Raw genomic sequence first — 21,775 nt, 5'->3', positions numbered from 1 at the left:
GCCCTGTGCTAAACCAGCCCCTAGTGACACAGAGAACAAAGAAGGAGGAATGTGTGTTTCTTTTATCTTCTATTACAATTTAATACATTGGGAGATGATGTCATTCCCAAGCATGTCTTTAGGCTTCACAAATATCTCATTCTACACACATAATAACAGGTTCTCTTTCATCTACTGCATTTACATGTCATTTAAGAAGCACTATCCTTCGAAAAGTGCGCAGTAATGAGCCATCATGCAAAGATGCTGAATATTTGAAAAGTACAGACAAAAAGAAAGAACCGGTTATGAATGTTGATTTGGTGTGTGAAGATTGGAGATCATTATGTAGTAATGCAGCAGTCAGGGCACTCAAATATTCTGCAAATATTGCTGAGGTTCTTTTTCATGTGTTCCAATTTGGAAAAGCTGCGTGTTGTACAAGACAGGCTGAAATAAGAGAATTGATGCTACTTAAAAATGTAAAGGTTCAGTCCCTGTTCTGCAGTGATCTGCTTAATCTAGGGCAGAGGTAGGATGTCTGTGTTCGGCCTCCAGCCCTGGATCTGAGAAGTTTCCTGTTCTGCAGCCCCAGCACATGACCCAGGTCAATGTAGTCCCCAATTAAAGAACGGGGCCAATCAGATCCAAGCAATGACAGAGTCAACATGTCCCACGTCCATACCTGGTAAAATAATGCAGTCCATCAAGAGGAACGGATTTGAGGGGAATCTGTAGGAATAATCTGCTGATAATAATCTGATAACTAGAAGCCATTATGGTTTGATCGTGTTTTTGGCTGTTTTGAGGAAACATCATGCCAAGAAACTCGTGGACAGGATTTTCCCGCAGGCTTTGAGACGCCAGTGGTACGCCTAAATGAGGGTCCCAGGTTAACAGCCAGACCAGGGGTGCTATATTTGCAGAGGGGGCCTTTTAATTGGTTTCCAATGTGATTGCCGTCTTGTTTGGTTCAGCGAGCGTGCCCCAATGCTGCTGGCCCAATCACAGGCGCTCAGTAGCATCACCGAGGAAGGTGGGCACTGCTGAGGCAGGTCTGAGAAAACAGACATAAATTTAAAGTAGGAGATCAAAGCGGGCAAGCAGGAACGTTCCTCCAATCGGAGGGGAATATCCTCCGACGTCAGTGATTGGGCCGGAAGTGCAGCCTTTGCTGCTGGTGGCCCACACTTTGGAGCAGGGAGCCCCCAGGGCATTCAAAGGCCACCTCCATGGGGTTGGCAGCCTCCTCTCCCTCTCTGCTCCACCCCACCGCTCCACTTCCCCTCTCCCCACCTCCCCCTCTCTTCTCCACCCCTCCTCTTCCCCTCTCCCCACATCACTCTCTCTCCTCCATCCTCCCCTCTTCCCCACCCTCTTCATCCACCCTGTCTGCCCGCCCCCTCCCCGCTCTTAATTGGCCACTGTTGGCAAAACATCGCCCCATTGCCCGCTTTGATCTCCTACTTTAAATTTATGTCTGCTTTCTCAGACCTGCCTCAGCAGTGCCCACCTTGAGGATCCGCAAAAGGTGGGAATTCAAATTAAAACCAGATTTTGAATAGCGAAGTGACTGAAAGAAAGGATTGTGTATTTGGTGGGTGAGTGTTACGGTGCTGAAGTATTGAAGTGGAGTGCCACAGTGTTTACTACTGGAGCCCTTCTGTTGATGATCCTTATTACTGACTTAAGATACCGACAACAAATGCAAAATGGCTATAGTTTGGGAATGATACCAAAATGAGGAGGTTGGCAGCTGTCAAGAGGGAGACAGAAGCCAAAGGACCAACAAATAAAGTCATATCTGAAATTGGACAAATCTGTGGCAATTCAAATTGGTACAAATAAGGCCAAGACACTACAAATTGGCAGCAAACATGAATATCCTATATTCACTGTGGAAGACAAATTGTTAAAGGACAATCTGGGAGTGATGATAAATTTGACACTTCATGTCAATTGGTGTTGGGAGGCATTAGATGAAGCAAACAGAATGCCTCATGACATTGCTAGGTTCTTTGAGCATAAACCGGGAGATGCTATATTGAAACTGTATGATGCCCTGGCCAACTCGAACCTTGGCTGCGAAATTTCATGGGGGTTCAGTGTCTGCTACCATCCATCCATCAGGAGACTAGGGGAACATTAAGAGAATTGCTAACAATAGTCATTTCCCCAGGATTCCACCAAGTTGCAACAAGGTCTGGACGAATCCTCAGGGAAGTTCAGGCCCCTTGTCCTCAAGTCTGGTCACGAAGACATGAGGGAAAACTGAGGATTTTGCTCCCTATTATCAAGGCCCTTGAGAATGGCCACTTGGGCAAGATGCCTGAAGAACCTGAGGCAAAGAAACCTCGGCGAGAGTAACCTTTTTGAAAACAAGGAAGGAAACTAAAGATAAATACATTTTCTCACAAAACAAATGCAGTTCTAAAAATGTCCGCTAATGTCACTGAAGGTTACGGACACAAATTTTCATTGAGTTTCTTCTACTCGTTCCAGTAAACCTGCTGTGGCACATCGAAAAATTGTAATTGTGCATTTTAAGGAGTTTAGAGGCCCTTTTGCTAAAGTCACCATAAAGAGTGAGAGCATTTCAATGGAAATTTATCTCCACTTTCCTCTCTGAGCAATGAGAGGTAAATATGTAGACCATTGCATTTAAAGCACTTTGAGATGTCCCAAGGACATGCAAATGGAATTCTTTTCATATTTTAGAAGAGGTAAGAGAAATAATTGGAAATCACTCATGGATTTTGCTTTCTGCTCTTAGCTCAGAGTTTTGTTTTGATGTTCAAAGGTATTAACAGAATTTAGGTAAAATAACGTACGCCTGTTCAGGATTTTCTTGCACTTGTTAAAGACACCCATAGATGAAGCCTAGATGAAGGCTAATCAGTTTGAGATCTGCTTGGCTAACCACAGAATCTTAGCAGGTCTGGCAGCATCGGAAAAGAGGAAATAAATTGTTAGTTCTTCAGATGTAGACTTTTGGCTTAGATTTGCAGGTGCAAGTGAGGTTGAATTTAATTCCAAATGACTAATTGTGGTAACTTGACCACAGAAACGTAGTCAAACTTCTTTTAAAAATTAAATCTTCTGAAAATATTGAGATAATAGTACAGTTTGACGTCAGACATCAGCGGCAGTTATAAACAACTATACACAAGCTTGTGGTGATAGCATTGTGGTAGCATTGTGGATAGCACAATTGCTTCTCAGTTCCAGGGTCCCAGGTTCGATTCCGGCTTGGGTCACTGTCTGTGCGGAGTCTGCACATCCTCCCCGTGTGTGCGTGGGTTTCCTCCGGGTTCTCCGGTTTCCTCCCACAGTCCAAAGATGTGCAGGTTAGGTGGATTGGCCACGATAAATTGCCCTTCGTGTCCAAAATTGCCCTTAGTGTTGGGTGGGGTTACTGGGTTATGGGGATAGGGCGGAGGTGTTGACCTTGGGTAGGGTGCTCTTTCCAAGAGCCGGTGCAGACTCGATGGGCCGAATGGCCTCCTTCTGCACTGTAAATTCTATGATCTATGATACTGATAACCCACGCAAGCCCCTTGCGCTACATCACTGCAGCAGCTCAAAATGTCATTGTTACAACATATCTGAAAGAAGATGGGGTTAGATTTCAAACCTCTGACTCTGCCCTTGCGTGTGTCCCTCTCTCTTTATAATCCCACGATTGGCTGCTGTGCCGAGGCTCCTCAGTCTGGACGACCATGCCTAAAATCCTCTGGCCCTCCACTTCTCAATGTTTCTTCAAGAAAGTCTTTCAAATCCACCTCTTTGTCCAAGCTTTTGAATATCCCGCTGAAAATCTCCTCCTTTGGCTTTGCAACTTGTTTTTGATGACACCGCTTTGTTGCTATTTGAGAAATGTTTCTGAGTTGAAGAGGCTCCATAAATTCCAGTCCCTGATGATGCTAATGATGTGCTGTCTTTATGCTGTTCGGTAACTCTGTGTCCTTACTGCTTATGGCACAATGCTCTGTTTGGCCCTCGACTGACCTGAAGCATCTTGTGATCATTGCCAGCTTGGTCTGCCCGGGCCTGCAGGTATGGTTGATGGCATCTTGACAGTGCAGCCAATCATCATCTACTGGATGGTGCTCACTCTGGCTTGCCCTCTTTCTTGAAGCAGCATTGAAAATTATTTGGTTATTTATTGGAAAGCATCAATTTTATAATTAATCAGGATTTCACATCTTGTATTCATGACAGCTGGCCGGCACGTAAACCTCCCTCGGGAAGAGGAGACACCCCATTTATTAATAATAAAATCTGTTAAGTTCTGTCTGCAGATGCGGGTGTGCACTGAGGACCCCTCATATAGCTTGGTCTGCCTGGCACTCTTTGTTGATCTACCTCTTCCAAATGCCCCCGAGAAGGAGATACCCATTGGAAAACCCTTTGGTGCCATGAATAGTGCGGGGAAGAGGAAGAGATATTAAGGGCTGGATTCACCAATTTTGGGGCTACGTTCGGAGAACGTTTCTCGTCTTACGATGAAAAAGTCGGCGGCAGCCCCGCACCGATGCTCCACCCCGGTGGAGGGCTAGCAGCCGCGCCACATAAAAACCCCGGGGTTCCCGACTTAAAGAGCCGGAGATTTGCCGGGTCCATGGCCGTGCATGTGCATGGCGACAACCTGCAGCAGTCGCACCATTCAACATGGCGCTGACCATTCGCAAACCCGGCCTCCAAGATAGTGCCCCCCTGTAACCCCCCTCACCACTCCTGGACCATCCCCCACCAGCCCCTGCCAAAGCCCGCCAGGCCAGCGGAACGTCTCCCCCCCCCCCCCCCCCCCCCCCCGCAGGCTGTGGCTGCGCTGGACACATTCCGCAGCCCCCCACGGGAAGTTGATGAAAGCTGAGAGCACAAGTGACCCACGGCGTCAGGAAGCCGGCCCATTTGGGGCGGACCATTGGGGGAGGGCCTTCAGGTGGTGTTCTCAGCCCGTCCCAACGGCGTGCAGTGTGCTCAGCGATGACACCGTTTTGGAGGAGGCGGAGCATCGGAAAACAGCCTCCGATTTCAGCATCAAAAGGAATTCCCCGCCCGATCGCTGAATGCGATTTCGGCGTCGGCAAACGGAGAATCCCGCCCATAATTTTACAAATAGCACAAAAGCTCTTGAGGACCAAGCAGTTTGTAAGGAAAATTAAAAGGGTTTAAACTATTGTATTCTTTACATGACTTTCCATATGTTTACGTGCCAGAATGTATTGCCCATCACCCTTCCCTGAGTGCATTTTGGTGTGGATCTGGATTATAAGGCAGATTTCCTTCCTTAAAGGACATGAGTTTACCAGATGGGTTTTTACAACAATCAAAAATGGTTTCATGGCCATCATTAGATTTTGAATTCCAGATTTTTTTAGTGGATTCAAATTTCACCACCTGTCCTGGTTTGAACCCAGGTCTCCAGAGCATTACCCTGGGTCTCTGGAATACAAGCCCAGTAACTCCTCTCCCCGGCATTTAAATGATTGACTTGCTTGATCCAGGAAGGCACTTCTAAATCTGTTAGTCCCTAACTCCACGAACTGATGATTCAGTTAATAGCAAGAGGAGTAACATATTTTCACGGCAGTCGGAATTGTGTGAGCAGAACCTCCAGTGTCCTATGCAAATTGAACGCTATAAATGCTTATTAGATAGATCGGGAAGAAAGTTCTCAGCCTATCTGGCACATTCCCATCACAATTAGACTGACTTGGAAGGGCTGGAAAATAGTCTGGACCCACAAGTCTTGAGCTTAATATGAGCATTTCTGGAGTCTTTGTGAAGGGAAACTCCTCTCCCAATTCCTCACAAGGCCAGCTTCATTGGAGAGGATTGGGATAGGGACAAGAAATTAAATGTAATTTATTTAACCCCACCCCCTGTTTTTAGGTCAGTGTCAGGTCAGCAGCAGAATTCCTGACTTTCACATTACTCCGTTACAGTTGTTTTTGTGATATTTCAGGGTCAACCGTCAACTCTCAACATGCTGGACTTACTGAATGTGGCTCGTGACATTGCTCGTGGGTGTCAGTATCTGGAGGAGAATCACTTCATCCATCGGTAAGTGGACACAAGCTTTGCAAGTGGCATGTCTGGTAGGTATCAAATGGCTCCCTTTTGAATCTTTATCCTGGGTCTTTTTTATAACATAAGACCTGATGTTGTTGGTATTTACTGGTATTGAACATGAAATGAAAAGGATTTAGTATGAACCACTGTCACTTCTGTACTGGGGTAAAATAAGGTGAGCACTTTTGGAATGGAAATCTCTTTAATGGATGTATTCCAATTTCCAAATTTCTTCCCACACCAAGTGGTGCACGAAGACTGACTTTCATCCAAATTCCTGGAACAAGTCACTAGTCTGTCACCAGGGGCTTGTAAGACCATAAGACATAGAGCAGAATTAGACCATTCAGCCCATCGAGTCTGCTCTGCCATTTGATCATTGCTGAAGGGTTTTTCATCCCCATTCTCCTGCCTTCTCCCCATAACCCCTGATCCCCTTATTAATCAAGATCCTATCTATCTCTGACTTAAAGACACTCAGTGACTTGGCCTCCACAGCCTTCTGTAGCAAAGAGTTCTTTTAGATTCACCACCCTCTGGCTGAAGTAATTCCTCCTCATCTCTCTTTTGAAGATCATCCCTTCAGTCTGAGACTGTGCCCTCGGGTTCTAGTTTCTCATACGAGTGGAAACATTCTCTCCACATTCACTCTACCTAGACCTCTCAGTATTCTGTAAGTTTCAATGAGATCCCTCCCCCATCCTTCTATTCCATCGAATACAGACCCAGAGTCCTCAACCGCTCCTCATACGACAAGTCCTTCATTCCAGGGATAATTTTTGTGAATCTCCTCTGGACCCTTTCCAAGGCCAGCACATCCTTCCTTAGATACGGGTCCCAAAACTGTTGACAATATTTCAGATGGCGTCTGACCAGAGCCTTATACAGCCCCAACAGCACATCCCTGCTCTTGTAGTCTAGCCCTCTCGGCATGAATGCTAACATTTCATTTGCCTTCTTAACTGCCAACTGAACCTGCATGTTAACCTTAAAGGAATCCTGAACTTGAGGGACGTCACTCCACATCAAACGTGGCTGACCAGGACTCTCTCTCGCTCTTACCGTCAGCCATTGGCGTGTTTGGGAGGATTTACAGGTTGACATACTCAAGCTGTTTGGCCATGTTGTGAACACCATAGGTCCTGGGGTGTGAGTGGAATCTGTAGCTTCTGCCTCAGAAGCACGGACACGACCCATAGCACCATAAGACCTAATAGATAAGTAAAGTAAGTAAGTAAAGTCACCATAGTCCCAGGTGACCATAGGCTCCTTTCCCTTTTGAGGGCGAGAGCTGACTGTTGATGATCTGACCTGAGGGTCACCACACCTCAGGTGAGGGGCAAGGTTGAGAAGGCGGGGCCTTCATGAATAACCTCAGCTGGTACGGGAATTGAACCCGCACTGCTGATCTCGCTCTGCATCACAAAAGCAGCTGGCTAGCCAACTGAGCTGAACCGGGCCCCAGCCCCCTTACACCTAATAGATACAATTGCATCGGAGGAGATAGCAGATCTTTAATTAGGAATGGGTTGTATGGTTATGGAGAACTGACAGGAAAGTGGAGTTGAGGCTGAGATGAGATCAGCCGTGATCCTCTTGAATGGGCTTGAGGGGCCGAATTGCCTATTCCTGCTCCTAGTTCTTATGTAGTAAAGAATGTGCTCTTCCCCCATTATTGCATGTTCCTTTTTGAAATAATTTGACAATCGCTAAAGTAAGCTCGTTTTAGCAAACACTAATACACTCGTTTTAGTGTATTATTCCTGGGTTAATTTTCAATTAATGGAAATTACGTCAATTTGACAAGTAAATTTCTTTAAAAAGCAAAAGTCCAGCTACCAGGTAACACTTGTCCAGTCTCCAGCAACCACTGAAGGGTTGTTATCAGTGATGAACATCAACTGATCATGGAACCCAAATGGCTACTTGGAAAGTTCATGGTGCAGATAAACTGAAATCTGGCCTCTTGTCTTTTGATCTAAAATCAAACCGGATAGTTCACTTAAATTTAAAATGTTATGTTTTATTGATTGGCCAATGTAATAACAGCAGTTTAAAACCAATAATAGAAATCTGGTATCTTTCACATGGGAAGAATCATCAGATGAATTTGCAGTTATAGAGAATCATTTACCTCTGAGCAGCTAATTGGGGGCTGGTTTAGCACACTGGGCTAAATAGCTAGCTTTTAAACCAGACCAAGGCAAGCCAGCAGCACGGGTTCAATTCCCGTACCAGCCTCCACGAACAGGCACCGGAATATGGCGACTAGGGGCTGTTCATAGTAACTTCATTGGAAGCCTACTTGTGACAATAAGCGATTTTCATTTCATTTCATTTTCAATTGCTGTTGGTCACATGAACCTGTATTTCACACAGATTTCTTCATAGAAGATTCAATAATTGCAGTCTGTCAATTTTCAAATAAATTTATATTTGTAATCCAAACATGTTATTGAAATCGAGGTTGAACATCCCATGACCGAAATTCGGAAAACCGAAAAATTCTACAATCCGCAGCACTTTTTTCAAGCATCGACTTGACGTCACAAGTGGGAAATCCCACAAGGCTCCCAGGCGATACACACTGCATATGCGCAGTTCCCAATGTGCGCCGCACATGCACAGTTCCCAACGCGCACCACAAATGCGCAGTTCCCAATGGGCGTCACACATGCACAGTTCCCAACGTGTGCTGCACATGCACAATTCTCAACGGTGCCGCACATGCACAGTTCTCAACATGTGCCGCACATGCACAGTTCCCAATGCGCGGCGTACACGCACAGTTCCCAACGGGCGGCGTACATGTGCAATTACCAACAGGCGCCGCACATGCACAGTTCCCAACATGTGCCGCACATGCACAGTTCCCAACAGGCGCCACACATGCACAGTTCCCAACATGTGCCGCACATGCACAGTTCCCAATGCGCGGCATACATGCACAGTTCCCAACGGGCGGCGTACATGCACAGTTCCCAATGCGCGGCGTACATGCACAGTTCCCAACGGGCGGCGTACATGTGCAATTACCAACAGGTGCCGCACATGCACAGTTCCCAACATGCTGTGCACATGCGCAGCTCCCAACATGTGCCTCACATGCGCAGTTCCCAAGGTTCCTCACATACGCAGTTCCCAAAGTGCTGCACATGCGCATTTCCAACACATTCTGTACATGCACAATTCCCACTGCGTGCCACACATGCGCAGTTCCCAACGTTCCGCACATACGCAGTTTCCAATGTGCACCTCACATATGCAGTTCCCACTGCGTGCCACACATGCGCAATTCCCAACGCATGTGCGGTCTCTTCTAAAATCCAAAAAATTCCAAAATGTGATACACACTCGGCCCCAAGCAATCCGGATAAGGTATTTTCAATCAGTACTTCAAAATTCCTACGCACATGAGAACATATCCTAACTTATATGAAAACATATAATTGCCTGTGGAATGTAACCTCCTCCCCCCCCCCCCCCCCCACCAACTCCTTCAAACTATGCAATAGATAAAATATCACGGGGGTGTCTCAGTTAAAGATCCCAATCACATTATTGCAGTTCCAACAATACGTCCATGGAGAGTCAGCATAGATCCTATGCTCAAATTCTGTCTGGAGCTTAAAATGTTGATTTCAATGAGAGTTCTATTATTTCAGCATGCAGAAAGAACTTGACAAATTTCCAAGTCCGCTGTAACAGCACAAATTCCTATCCGCAATAGCTGATCTTCTATCTCAGTGAAAGCATGCAAATGTTTAATTACAGTGCAGGCATCTGCCTAAATCAATAAGAATATTGATATTTTAAGGATTACATCCCAAACCAATTGTTCTTGACTTTGGCTCACCTTATTGCTTCAGAGTATTTTCTCCAGGTAGGTTTTCAATGTTTGAGCACACAATATGTACTTGATGTGGAATGTAAAAATCTGTGAAAATTAGATATTCACAAGACTGTAAATGCTGAGAATGTCTGTGTACAATTATCCACTTCCCATATAGAGATATTAGAAGATCAAACAGAAGACATGATCAAAGGTCAGGCCTGCCAATCTTAATTTTATCATGTTATACCCAGTAAGACCATAATTGGACAGACTCCTGGCCTCATTTGGACTTGAACATATATATGTTACATATACACATTTAGAAATATATACGACACATTTTGCATATACTCCACTCCACCAGCTTTCACTTAGACAAGCTGAGCAATCTGTCACAAAAATACTTTTATGTTCACCTACAAGCAGGAATTCTTAGATTTAAACCACCTTCAGCCTTTTGTTGACCATTACTAATCCAACATTGGTACTTAGTATCCGCTGTGTGTCGATCAAATTTATATTTTCACTCTCGGCATGGCACGATAGTGAAGACACTGACTGCTGTATTATTAAACATGCAAATTAGAATGTCTGGTTGAAATCTTTGATCTGTACTGATCTAGGGGATCTCGGGCAAGATGTCAGTTTGACCTTGCCACCCTTAGGTTAGGGGGCAAAATGTCAGCCCGGACTCTTGCAACAAATTAGTATCCAGTAATAATCTGGACAGAATGTTTGGATAACAGGTGAGGACAGGGTCAAGCTTGTCTGTGTTGCTCCCTAAGTCAAATCACTTATCAACGCACATGATGAAGAATCATGCACAAAGCAGGTTAGCAATGAGAGATGGTCGCTGGGACAATGAAACCCTTGTTCAGTATGCATCAACTCCTTCAGGACAAGAGGTGAGGAAGTGGGAGACAAATCAGGGGGAAATTTACCTCTCCGTGTTCTATTTATTGACAGGGATATAGCTGCAAGGAATTGCCTGCTTACTTTCAAAGGTACAGGAAGAGTGGCTAAGATTGGAGATTTTGGAATGGCCCGTGACATATACAGGTAAATTAAGAAAATACTGTGATTTACAATATTTAATAATCAATGCTTAAAATTAAAAGCGCTGTTAAAATGAAGCTATATCACTCAGACAAAGCAGACAGTGCACTGATAACCTTGCTTATTGAACCTGGAGCAGTTCAATCCGATTTTTCTTACTTCACAAAGAGAAAATGTGTCAGTGTGTCTGTCGGAATTGTAATGGAAAATGAGCTACAGCTAAAGTAGGGCTGTATCAACCTTAGTTAATGGGTGGGATCCTCCGTCCCAGCAGCCAGCCAATGGGGTTTCCCATTGTGGCCACCCCACGCCTTCGGGAAATCCCCAGGTGGTGAGTACGCTGCCAACGAGGCGGAGGATTCCGCCGACGGAGAATCCCGCGCAATATTCCTGCTATTGTTCTGAAAAGTAGGTACCGCTGTAACCTAAGCGTTATCCAGTTAGTGGTAGTAAATTTTCTTCATATTGCACATGGGGACAGGGCTAAATATAACTTCCAGACAAAGCTGTATTGGAAGGTATAGATAATTGGACCATGATGCGCAGATATAATTCAGTCCCGATTTTTAAATAACGCATTAAGTCCTTATTCTTGTATATTGTAATTTGTATTTCTGATAAAGATAGCAACATGTGATCATTTAAGAAACATGAAAATGGGAGTGGATTGCAACACAGGGTTTCAAGCTGGGAGACGGAAAACTGACACATGGTAATACTGCCACTAGCAGGAGAGCCCCATTACAGCAGAACAAGTTTGCACAGGAAGCTTTTGGACATAGAAATTTAAATTGGGAAAAAGAGGCAGAGAACTGTGATTAAAAACATCACAACAGGAACTAGGGGCGGAATCTATTAAGGCTCCCGGGAGCAGGGATTGAAGTGGGCGGGAGGCAGTTAGTAATGCGGGTGGTGAAATGTCAGCTCCCAGACGATGGGATGAAAGTTGGTGGTGGATCAAAGGGATATTTTCAGATGGGAAGCAGCATTTTAATACATTACCATGTCGTGCATACTCCTTAAGATACATGTGCATCAATTTAAATTGGACTTTTGAGATTACGTCGACAGTAAACAATAAACAAGTGCCTTCAGGTTCATGACTGTTTTACAGCAAGCAAGATCATCTTCCTGGTGGATCTGTTTATTATGGGGAGCTTTGTTGGATCAGGAGAGAATGTCGAGCTGTTGCATTGAGCGCAGGTTGTGGCCCCTATAGTGCAGAAAGAAGTCATTCAGCCATCGAACCTTTGAAAGCGAACCCTACCTAGGCCCACTTTGCCACCTTATCCCCAAAACCCCAGCTAAGCTTTGGACACTAAGGGCAATTTAGCATGGTCAATCCATCTAACCTGCACATCTTTGGACTGTGGGAGGAAACAGCAGGAACCCCACGCAGACACGGGAAAAACGTGCAAACTCCACAGAGGTAGTCACCCAAGGCCAGAATTGGGCATGGAAATCTCCTGCTAATTCCCACGTACCGGCCACCATCAGCTGATGAATCAGTACTCATCCATGTTTTTAAAATAAACTTAGAGTACCCAATTGATTTTTTTCCAATTAAGGGGCAATTTACCATGGCCAATCCACCTAACCTTCACATCTTTTGGTTGTGGCGGCGAAACCTAAGCAGACATGGTGAGAATATGCAAACTCCACACAGACAGTGACCCAGAGCTAACCACTGCGCCACCATGCTAACCCAGTACTCCTCCATGCCTCCATGTTGAACACCACTTGGAGGAAGCTCTGAGGGTAGCAAGGGTACAGAATATGCTCGGGGTGGCGGACTTCAATGTCTATCACCAAGAGTGGCTCCGTAGTACCACCACAGGCCGAGCTGGCCGGGTCCTAAAGGACATAGCTGGTAGACTGGGACTGCAGCAAGTGGTGAGGGAATCAACAAGAGGGAAAACATTCTTGACCTCATCCTTACCAATCTGCCTGCTGTAGATGTATCTGTCCATGACAGTAACAGTAGAAGTGACCACCGCACAGTCCTTGTGGAGACAAAGTACCATCTTCACATTGAGGTATTTAGCCACAATCTGCAACCTCATGGCCCATAATATTCCCCACTCTCCCATTACCACCAAGCGAGGGGATCAACCGTGGTTCAGTGAAGAGTGCAGGAAAACATGCCATGAGCAACATCAGGAATACCGAAAAAGGAGATGTCAACCTGGTGAAGCTACAACAAAGGACTACTTGTGTGCCAAACGGCATAAGCAGCAATAATAGACAGAACTAAGCGATTCCACAACAAACTCACCAGATCTAAGCTCTGTGGGCGAGATTCTTCGCAAATGCTGAGAGTGGTAAAGGCTGCCGTGAAACTGGCCGGGTTTCACGGCAGCCTTCACGCCCGTTCCCGGGACCCGATTCTCCCCCCCCCCCCCCCATCGGGGCTAGGAGCGGGACCCCGGGTTTCACGGCGTTGCAGCCTTAATGACTGTCGTTAAGGCCGCGCGCCAAGCCGGCTCCAACCCGCGCATGCGCGAGTGACGTCATCACGCCATTGACGGAACCCGCGCATGCGCGGTTCCGCATTTCTCCACCGCCGCCCGACAAGATGTGGTGGCTTGATCTTGTCGGGCGGCGGAGGGGAGATAGTGCGTCCCTTTTGGACGCAGGCCCGACTATCGGTGGGCACCGATCACGGGCCTGTCCCCTCACGAGCACAACGGTGGTGCTCCTGCCCCAAACGGGCATCCAGCGCCCGTTTTTACGACGACAGCAAGCAGGTGTGTTTGCTGCCGTGAAAAAACGGGCATAAAGGCCCGGCCGCTCGGCCCATCGGCCGTGGAGAATCGCCGCTCGCCGTAAAAAACGGCGAGCGGCGATTCGTGACGTGGGTCGGGCGAGGGGGGGGAGAATAGCGGGAGGGCGCAAAAAATGTCGGGAGGCCCTCCCGCTATTCTCCCAACCGGCGTGGGCAGCAGAGAATCGCGCCGTGTAGCTCTGCCATATACAGCCGTGAATGGTGGTGAACAATTAAACAGCTCATTGGAGGAGAAGGCTCCACAAATATCTCCATCCTCAATGATGGAGGAGCCAAGCACATATGCGCAAAAGACAAGGCTGAGGCATTTGCAACAATCTTCAGCCAGAAGTGTCGAGTGGATGACCCATCTCGGTCTCCTCCAGACATCCCCAGCATCACAGATGTCAGTCTTCAGCCAATACAGTTCACTTCATGTGATAACAAGAAATGGCTGAAGGCACTGGATACTGCAAAAGCTATGGGGCCTGACAATATTCCGGCAATAGTACTGAAGATTTGTGCTCCAGAACTTGTTGCACCCCTCACCAAGCTGTTCCATACAGTTACAACATTGGCAACTACCCAGCAATATGGAAAGTTGCCCAGTTGTGTCCTGTACACAAGAAACAGGACAAATCCAACCCAGCCAATTACCGCCCTACCAGTCTATTCTCCACCATCAGCAAAATGATGGAAGAAGTCATCAACAGTACTATCAAGCGGCACTTACTCAGTTATAATCTGCTCATGGACGATCAGTTTGGGTTCCACCAGGATCACTCGGCTCCTGACCTCATTACAGCCTTGGTTCAAAAACGGACAAAAGAGCTGAATGCCAGAGGTGAGATGAGAGTGACTGTCCTTAACATCAAGGCAGCATTTGACCGAGTATGGCATCAAGGAGCCCTAGCTAAACTGGAGTCAATGGGAATCAGGGGGAAAACTCTCCACTGGTTGGAGTCATACTTGGCACAAAGGAAGATGGTTGTGGTGGTTGGAGGTCAATCATCTCAACTCCAGGACATCACTGCAGGAGTCCTTCAGGCTGGTGTCTAGGCCCAACCATCTTCAGCTGCTTCATCAATGACATTCCTTCAATCAGAACATCAGAAGTGGGGATGTTTGCAGATGACTGCACAATGTTCAGCACCATTCTTGACTCCTCAGATAACGAAGCAGTTCATGTCCAAATGCAGCAAGACCTGGACAATATCCAGGCTTGGATTGACAAGTGGCAAGTTACATTTGCGTCACACGAGTGTCAGGCAATGACCATCTCCTACAAGACAGGATCTAACCACCACCCATTGACAATCAATGGCATTACCATCGCTGAATCCCCCACTATCAGCATCCTGGGGGTTACCATTGATCAGAAACTGAACTGGACCAGCCACATTAATACTGTGGCTATCAGGCAGGTCAAAGGCTAGGAATCCTCCGACGAGTAACTCACCTCCTGACCCCCCAAAATCAGTCCATCATCTACAAGGCACAAGTCAGGAGTGTAATGGAATACTCTCCACTTGCCTGGGTGAGTGCAGCTCCAATACTCAAGAAGCTCAACACCATCCAGGACAAAGCAGCCGCTTGATTGCTCCCCCTTCCACAAACATTCAAACCCTCCACCACTGACTAATAGTGGCAGCTCAGTGTACCATCTACAAGATTCACTGCAGTAACTCACCAAGGTTCCTTAGACAGCATCTTCCAAACCCATGACCACTACCATCTAGAAGGACAAGAGCAGCAGATACCTGGGAACCCCACCACCTGTAGGTGCCCCTCCAAGTTTCTCACCACCCTGACTTGGAAATATTTTGCCGTTCCTTCGCTGTCGCTGGGGCAACATCCTGGAGCTCCCTCCCTAGCAGCATGGTGGGTGTGCCTACACCACAAGAACTGCAGTGGTTCAAGAAGGCAACTCACCACCACCTTCTGAATGGCAACTAGGGATGGGCAATAAATGCTGGCTTAGTCAGCAACATCCACATCCTATAAATGAATTTAAAAAAAAATTAAAGTGTGCTTGAGACACGACAGCCATGTTCCCCATTGGCCCACGGTCATTAGAAGGATAGCAAAATAGACGGTGATGACCAGATTCTCTGCCCGTCTCTTATCCACAGTTTACTTCGGGCAGATAGTATGGGTTTCTTGTGCCGAGTGTTTCTTGATTCTATGATGGAAGGAGAGAGAACGCGGCAGTGTGTGGCCCAGGGCCAGGTGCAGTGACAGCCAGAAAAACAACAAGGCAGCAGAAGGAGAGGCAGCTCAAGATGCTCGCAGCCAGGGGCCAGTGCGATGCCGAGCAAGGGGGAATGATTGGAGTGGCAGTGTGGAAACTGACTACACCACACATGGAGAAGCTACCTGTAAATGTCAAAGATGGCAGAGAATGTCAGCGGTCAGTCACCGACCTGTGTTACCGCCTCCAGGGAGACCTACCACCCCGTGGAACGGGAGGCAATCCTATGCTAGTAGTCTTTAGAACACACCACGCCTTGAGTTTCTTTGCTGGGTTGTTCTGGGGTTCCATGGCGGACATGTCTGGGATCTCCCAGTCAGCCACACACAGGCACACAAAGGGAGTTCACCAGTGTCGTGGCCAAAAAAGGCCGATGATTTTGTCCGATTCACCACGGGCCCTCAGAGGCAGGCGGCAGAGCTTTCAGACTCAGCCCCATAGCCTGATTTCCCCAAATACCCCAAAGGGGCAATTGATTGCACACATTCAGCTCTCTGCCAACAGCCAGCAGCATTCTTAAACCAAAAAGTGTTTCCGTCAATCAACATGCAGCTGGCATGTAACCACCAAAGTAAATCCTGAAGGTATGTGTTCAATTGCCATGAAATTCTCATGACTCGTACTTTCTGAGTCATTCTCGGGTGCCACAGCTCTTTGCTCTCCCCCCCGCCCCCCTCCCCAACCACCATCCCCCCCCCCCCCCCCCCCCCCCCCCCCAACCTGTACAGCTGCAGGGGATCTCCTCAGAAGACCTGGATCATGGCGGCTGTGCGGAAACAGGAGTGCCAGAAGGAGATGTACAATGCCATCCCTACCTCCCTACCTCAACAAGGGCAACAATAGAACAGACAATTGGACTGCTGAAGGTGCGGTTCCACTGCCTGGAGCATCAGGTGGAGCATTGCAGTACACGCCACAAAGAGTCTCACAGATCGCTGTGGCCTGTTGTGCCCCATGTAACCTAGTACAGCAAAGAGATGTCAGATTCCCAGCTGGAGAGATGGAGGAACCGGATTCATCCCCATACGATGATGAAGGGGAAGAATCAGAAGACCTTGAAGTGACGCAAGGTGCAGCTCCACCTGCAATTGCCAGGGTGATGAAACAATGCACCAGATAGGCAGCTGAGACCCTCATTGGATCTCAGTTTCTGGCAGAGTGAGGCCTCTGCAAGATGCCCTGATTTCCTCCTCAACAAAGGTCACTATCAAAGTGCCACCTCAGGCAGCACATGCCAACCTGCAGTCCCACAACCTCTGACACCTTGAAATGTGTGGTGATGCGTACAGGCACATCTATGTATAATTGGACATAGTTGTACCCCAATGTACATATTTGTATATAACCGCACCACTGTACATAGCCACCGACCAATACATGTAGAGTCAGTTCTGACCTCCCACCAGCAGGTGGAACCAGACACCGGCACAGACATATATGTATCGGGGGACGGATGGGAGGTGGGCACTTGGCAGTAGGACAGACAGGAGGACAGGCCTTATCCTCAATGGTTTTACAATAATGGAGACGGAATAGTTTGCACTTAGAAATGCATGGTTACCATCAAGATTAAATACCTGCAGCAATCATATCTTCATGTTCTATGTGCACCTTCATGATCAAAGAAGCAACCAAACACAACAGAAGGGAAAAGGTTGGATGTTTCTCCTGCATGCCGGATCTATCCCCACCTGGCAGATGTTTCCTCTGCCTTCTGGATGTGTTCCCTGCCATTTGGATGTTTCCCCTGCTTTCCGGATGTTTTTCCTGCCTGTCGTATTTTCCCCCTGCCTGCTGGATATTTCCCCTCCCTTCGTGATATTTTCCCTACCTTACATATGTTTCCCCTACCTTCCAGACGTTTCCCCTACCTTCCAAATGTTTCCCCTGCCTTCCAAATATTTTCTCTGCCTACTGGATCATTCCTCTGCCTTCTGGGCGCTTCCTCTGCCTTCCAGATATTTCCTCTGCCTGCCAGACATTTCCCCTGCCTTCCGGACATTTCCCCCTGTCTTCTGGATGTTTCCCTGCCTACCGGATGTTTCCCCTGCTTTCTGGATGTTTCCCCTGCCTGGTGGACGTTTCCCCTGCCTTCTGATGTTTTCCCTGCCTGACAGACCTTTTCCCTGCCTGCCAGACGTTTACCCTGCCTGGCGGACGTTTCCCCTGCCTGCCGAGCAAAGTTGTGGTTTCTTGCCGGCTGTGTGTGGTGGGTCTTCTGACTGTGAGAGCCTGTAGTGGAGAAAACAGTAGTGAATTAACTTGAGCACAATCCCTTTTCCTAGTGCAATGCAGTGTTTTGGGGACATCCTCATTCTTGTGGGTGGCACGGTGGCATAGTGGTTAGAACTCCTACCTTGCAGCGCCAGGGACCCAGGTCCAAGTCCGACCTCGGGTGACAATGTGGAGTTTACACATTCTTCTTGTGTCTGCGTGGGTTTCCTCCGGGTGCTCCGGTTTCCTCCAACACTCCAAAGATATGCAGGTTAGGTGGATTGGCCATAGTAAATAGTCCCACGATGGGGTTACAGGGATAGGGTGGAGGATTGGGCTTAGGTAAGGTTCTCCTTCAGTGGGTCAGTGCAGACTCGATGAGCCAAATGGGCTCATTCTGAACTGTAGGGATTCTATTCTATTCTATAATTCTATACTGCTGTCTCTAGGCAGATTACTACCTGTTGCTGGACAGCTCATATCCCACTATGCCTTGTGTTGACACTCCACCTCACCGTCCACAATTGAATATCCACTCTGCTCCCCTGGTCAGTTTGACCATCTCCACCTCTGTAGGGGTCACTCTGTGCATATTAGGGCACACTCCTTTACCAGTCTTCGAGTACTCCCTGACGTAATGAACCTTTTCGTCCTGCAGGCAGACAAATGGACTGAGTATCATCTCAATGGACAGCAAACCCACACAAGGCTATGATAGCTTATATGTGATATGTTGTACCAGTTGCAGGAGTGTGTGTGTGTGAGTATTCCACAAACACACTCTCCTGCAACTAGTACAACTGTCTCAGAATGAAATTGCTCCCATGCATTCAGTCCACACATTCCATCTGGTGCTGAAGCCTGGAACCCAAACTCCTACACGACTAACCTCCCCATTCGCTTATTTATATTGTTTGATGCCATCGTGAGTACCACTTTGCAGTGACAGCACCGTGACCTTTACCCTTGCGAAATGCAGGAGGTTATCAATCCTTTTTGCAGCATTGGACCCTGTTCCACTTGTGGACCCCATGGCTGCTAATGCCCAGTGAAACCTCTCTCCAGGTTGCCTTGATGAGGCACAGAGGATGCCCGATGCCATTGCTGGAGCAGACATACTGACAGCGAATCTATAGGGAGCGGGGGGCACGTGTTCTGTGCGCTGAGACACGCATCCACTTTTGAATGGGGAACAGTAGGTGATTGGGATCAAAAGGCGGGAAGCGGATGGCAGCAGCTCAAGTTCAATGTCCTCCTCTCGGACAGGCAAATGATACTGTTGGCCTGCAGGAAGTGCATGTTTGTGTGCCTCGTGAATATGGCACCTGGCCTTTCGGCCGCATGAAGGTAACGATGAAGCTGGTGACTTTCTGTCCAGCCCCATCACACAATTGGCCAACCCGTCGACTCTGCATGGCTGATTGACTGATTGCCGTGCGATCGTGTGTGGCCAGCTGTCCCGCCTCTGAGCAGAAGATCCATTCACTTCCAATCCCTTCATCAGGACACTCACTCCTTCATCAGCACCCTCACTCCTTCATCAGGACACTCACTCCTTCATCAGGACACTCACTCCTTCATCAGCACCGTCACTCCTTCATCAGGACACTCACTCCTTCATCAGGACACTCACTCCTTCATCGGGACACTCACTCCTCCATCGGGACACTCACTCCTTCATCAGGACACTCACTCCTTCATCAGGACACTCACTCCTTCATCAGGACACTCACTCCTTCATCAGGACACTCACTCCTTCATCAGCACCCTCACTCCTTCATCAGGACACTCACTCCTTCATCAGGACACTCACTCCTTCATCAGGACACTCACTCCTTCATCAGGACACTCACTGCTTCATCAGGACACTCACTCCTTCATCAGGACACTCACTCCTTCATCAGGACACTCACTCCTTCATCAGCACCCTCACTCCTTCATCAGCACACTCACTCCTTCATCAGCACCCTCACTCCTTCATCAGGACACTCACTCCTTCATCAGCACCCTCACTCCTTCATCAGGACACTCACTCCTTCATCAGGACACTCACTCCTTCATCAGCACCCTCACTCCTTCATCAGAACACTCACTCCTTCATCAGCACCCTCACTCCTTCATCAGCACCCTCACTCCTTCATCAGCACCCTCACTCCTTCATCAGGACACTCACTCCTTCATCAGGACACTCACTCCTTCATCAGCACACTCACTCCTTCATCAGCACCCTCACTCCTTCATCAGGACACTCACTCCTTCATCAGCACCCTCACTCCTTCATCAGCACCCTCACTCCTTCATCAGCACACTCACTCCTTCATCAGGACCCTCACTCCTTCATCAGCACACTCACTCCTTCATCCGCACCCTCACTCCTTCAGCAGCACACTCACTCCTTCATCAGGACACTCACTCCTTCATCAGCACCATCACTCCTTCATCAGCACCCTCACTCCTTCATCAGCACACTCACTCCTTCATCAGGACACTCACTCCTTCATCAGCACCCTCACTCCTTCATCAGGACACTCACTCCTTCATCAGCACCCTCACTCCTTCATCAGCACCCTCACTCCTTCATCAGCACCCTCACTCCTTCATCAGCACACTCACTCCTTCATCAGGACACTCACTGCTTCATCAGCACCCTCACTCCTTCATCAGCACACTCACTCCTTCATCAGCACCCTCACTCCTTCATCAGCACCCTCACTGCTTCATCAGGACACTCACTCCTTCATCAGCACCGTCACTCCTTCATCAGCACACTTACTCCTTCATCAGCACCCTCACTCCTTCATCAGCACCCTCACTCCTTCATCAGCACACTCACTCCTTCATCAGCACCCTCACTCCTTCATCAGGACACTCACTCCTTCATCAGGACACTCACTCCTTCATCAGGACACTCACTCCTTCATCAGCACCGTCGCTCCTTCATCAGCACACTCACTCCTTCATCAGGACACTCACTCCTTCATCAGCACCGTCACTCCTTCATCAGGACACTCACTCCTTCATCAGCACCGTCACTCCTTCATCAGCACACTTACTCCTTCATCAGCACCCTCACTCCTTCATCAGCACCCTCACTCCTTCATCAGCACACTCACTCCTTCATCAGCACCCTCACTCCTTCATCAGGACACTCACTCCTTCATCAGGACACTCACTCCTTCATCAGGACACTCACTCCTTCATCAGCACCGTCGCTCCTTCATCAGCACACTCACTCCTTCATCAGGACACTCACTCCTTTATCAGCACCGTCACTCCTTCATCAGGACACTCACTCCTTCATCAGGACACTCACTCCTTCATCAGCACACTCACTCCTTCATCAGCACCCTCACTCCTTCATCAGGACATTCACTCCTTCATCAGCACCCTCACTCCTTCATCAGGACACTCACTGCTTCATCAGCACACTCACTCCTTCATCAGCACCCTCACTCCTTCATCAGGACATTCACTCCTTCATCAGCACCGTCATTCCTTCATCAGCTCCCTCACTCCTTCATCAGGACACTCACTCCTTCATCAGGACACTAACTCCTTCATCAGCACCGTCACTCCTTCATCAGGACACTCACTCCTT

At 47.9% G+C, this 21,775-nt stretch overlaps 1 protein-coding gene across 2 annotated transcripts in view; it reads left to right on the top strand.

Moving 5' to 3' along the window:
- Nucleotides 1–21,775, top strand: part of LOC119974762 (ALK tyrosine kinase receptor-like) — a 1,320,646-nt gene that overhangs the window by 1,282,150 nt on the left and 16,721 nt on the right. For both annotated transcript variants that reach the window (XM_038813974.1, XM_038813983.1), the window contains 2 exons: nt 5,951–6,048; nt 10,859–10,951. In XM_038813974.1, the coding sequence (XP_038669902.1) occupies nt 5,951–6,048; nt 10,859–10,951 (191 nt within the window). The remainder of the gene's footprint in view (nt 1–5,950; nt 6,049–10,858; nt 10,952–21,775) is intronic.

This window comes from Scyliorhinus canicula, chromosome 1, assembly GCF_902713615.1.
Source record: "Scyliorhinus canicula chromosome 1, sScyCan1.1, whole genome shotgun sequence".
In the NCBI taxonomy this organism is placed as follows: domain Eukaryota; kingdom Metazoa; phylum Chordata; class Chondrichthyes; order Carcharhiniformes; family Scyliorhinidae; genus Scyliorhinus; species Scyliorhinus canicula.
The sequence above is the reverse complement of the archived record's forward strand: the minus strand, read 5'-3'. Positions and strand labels throughout refer to the sequence as shown.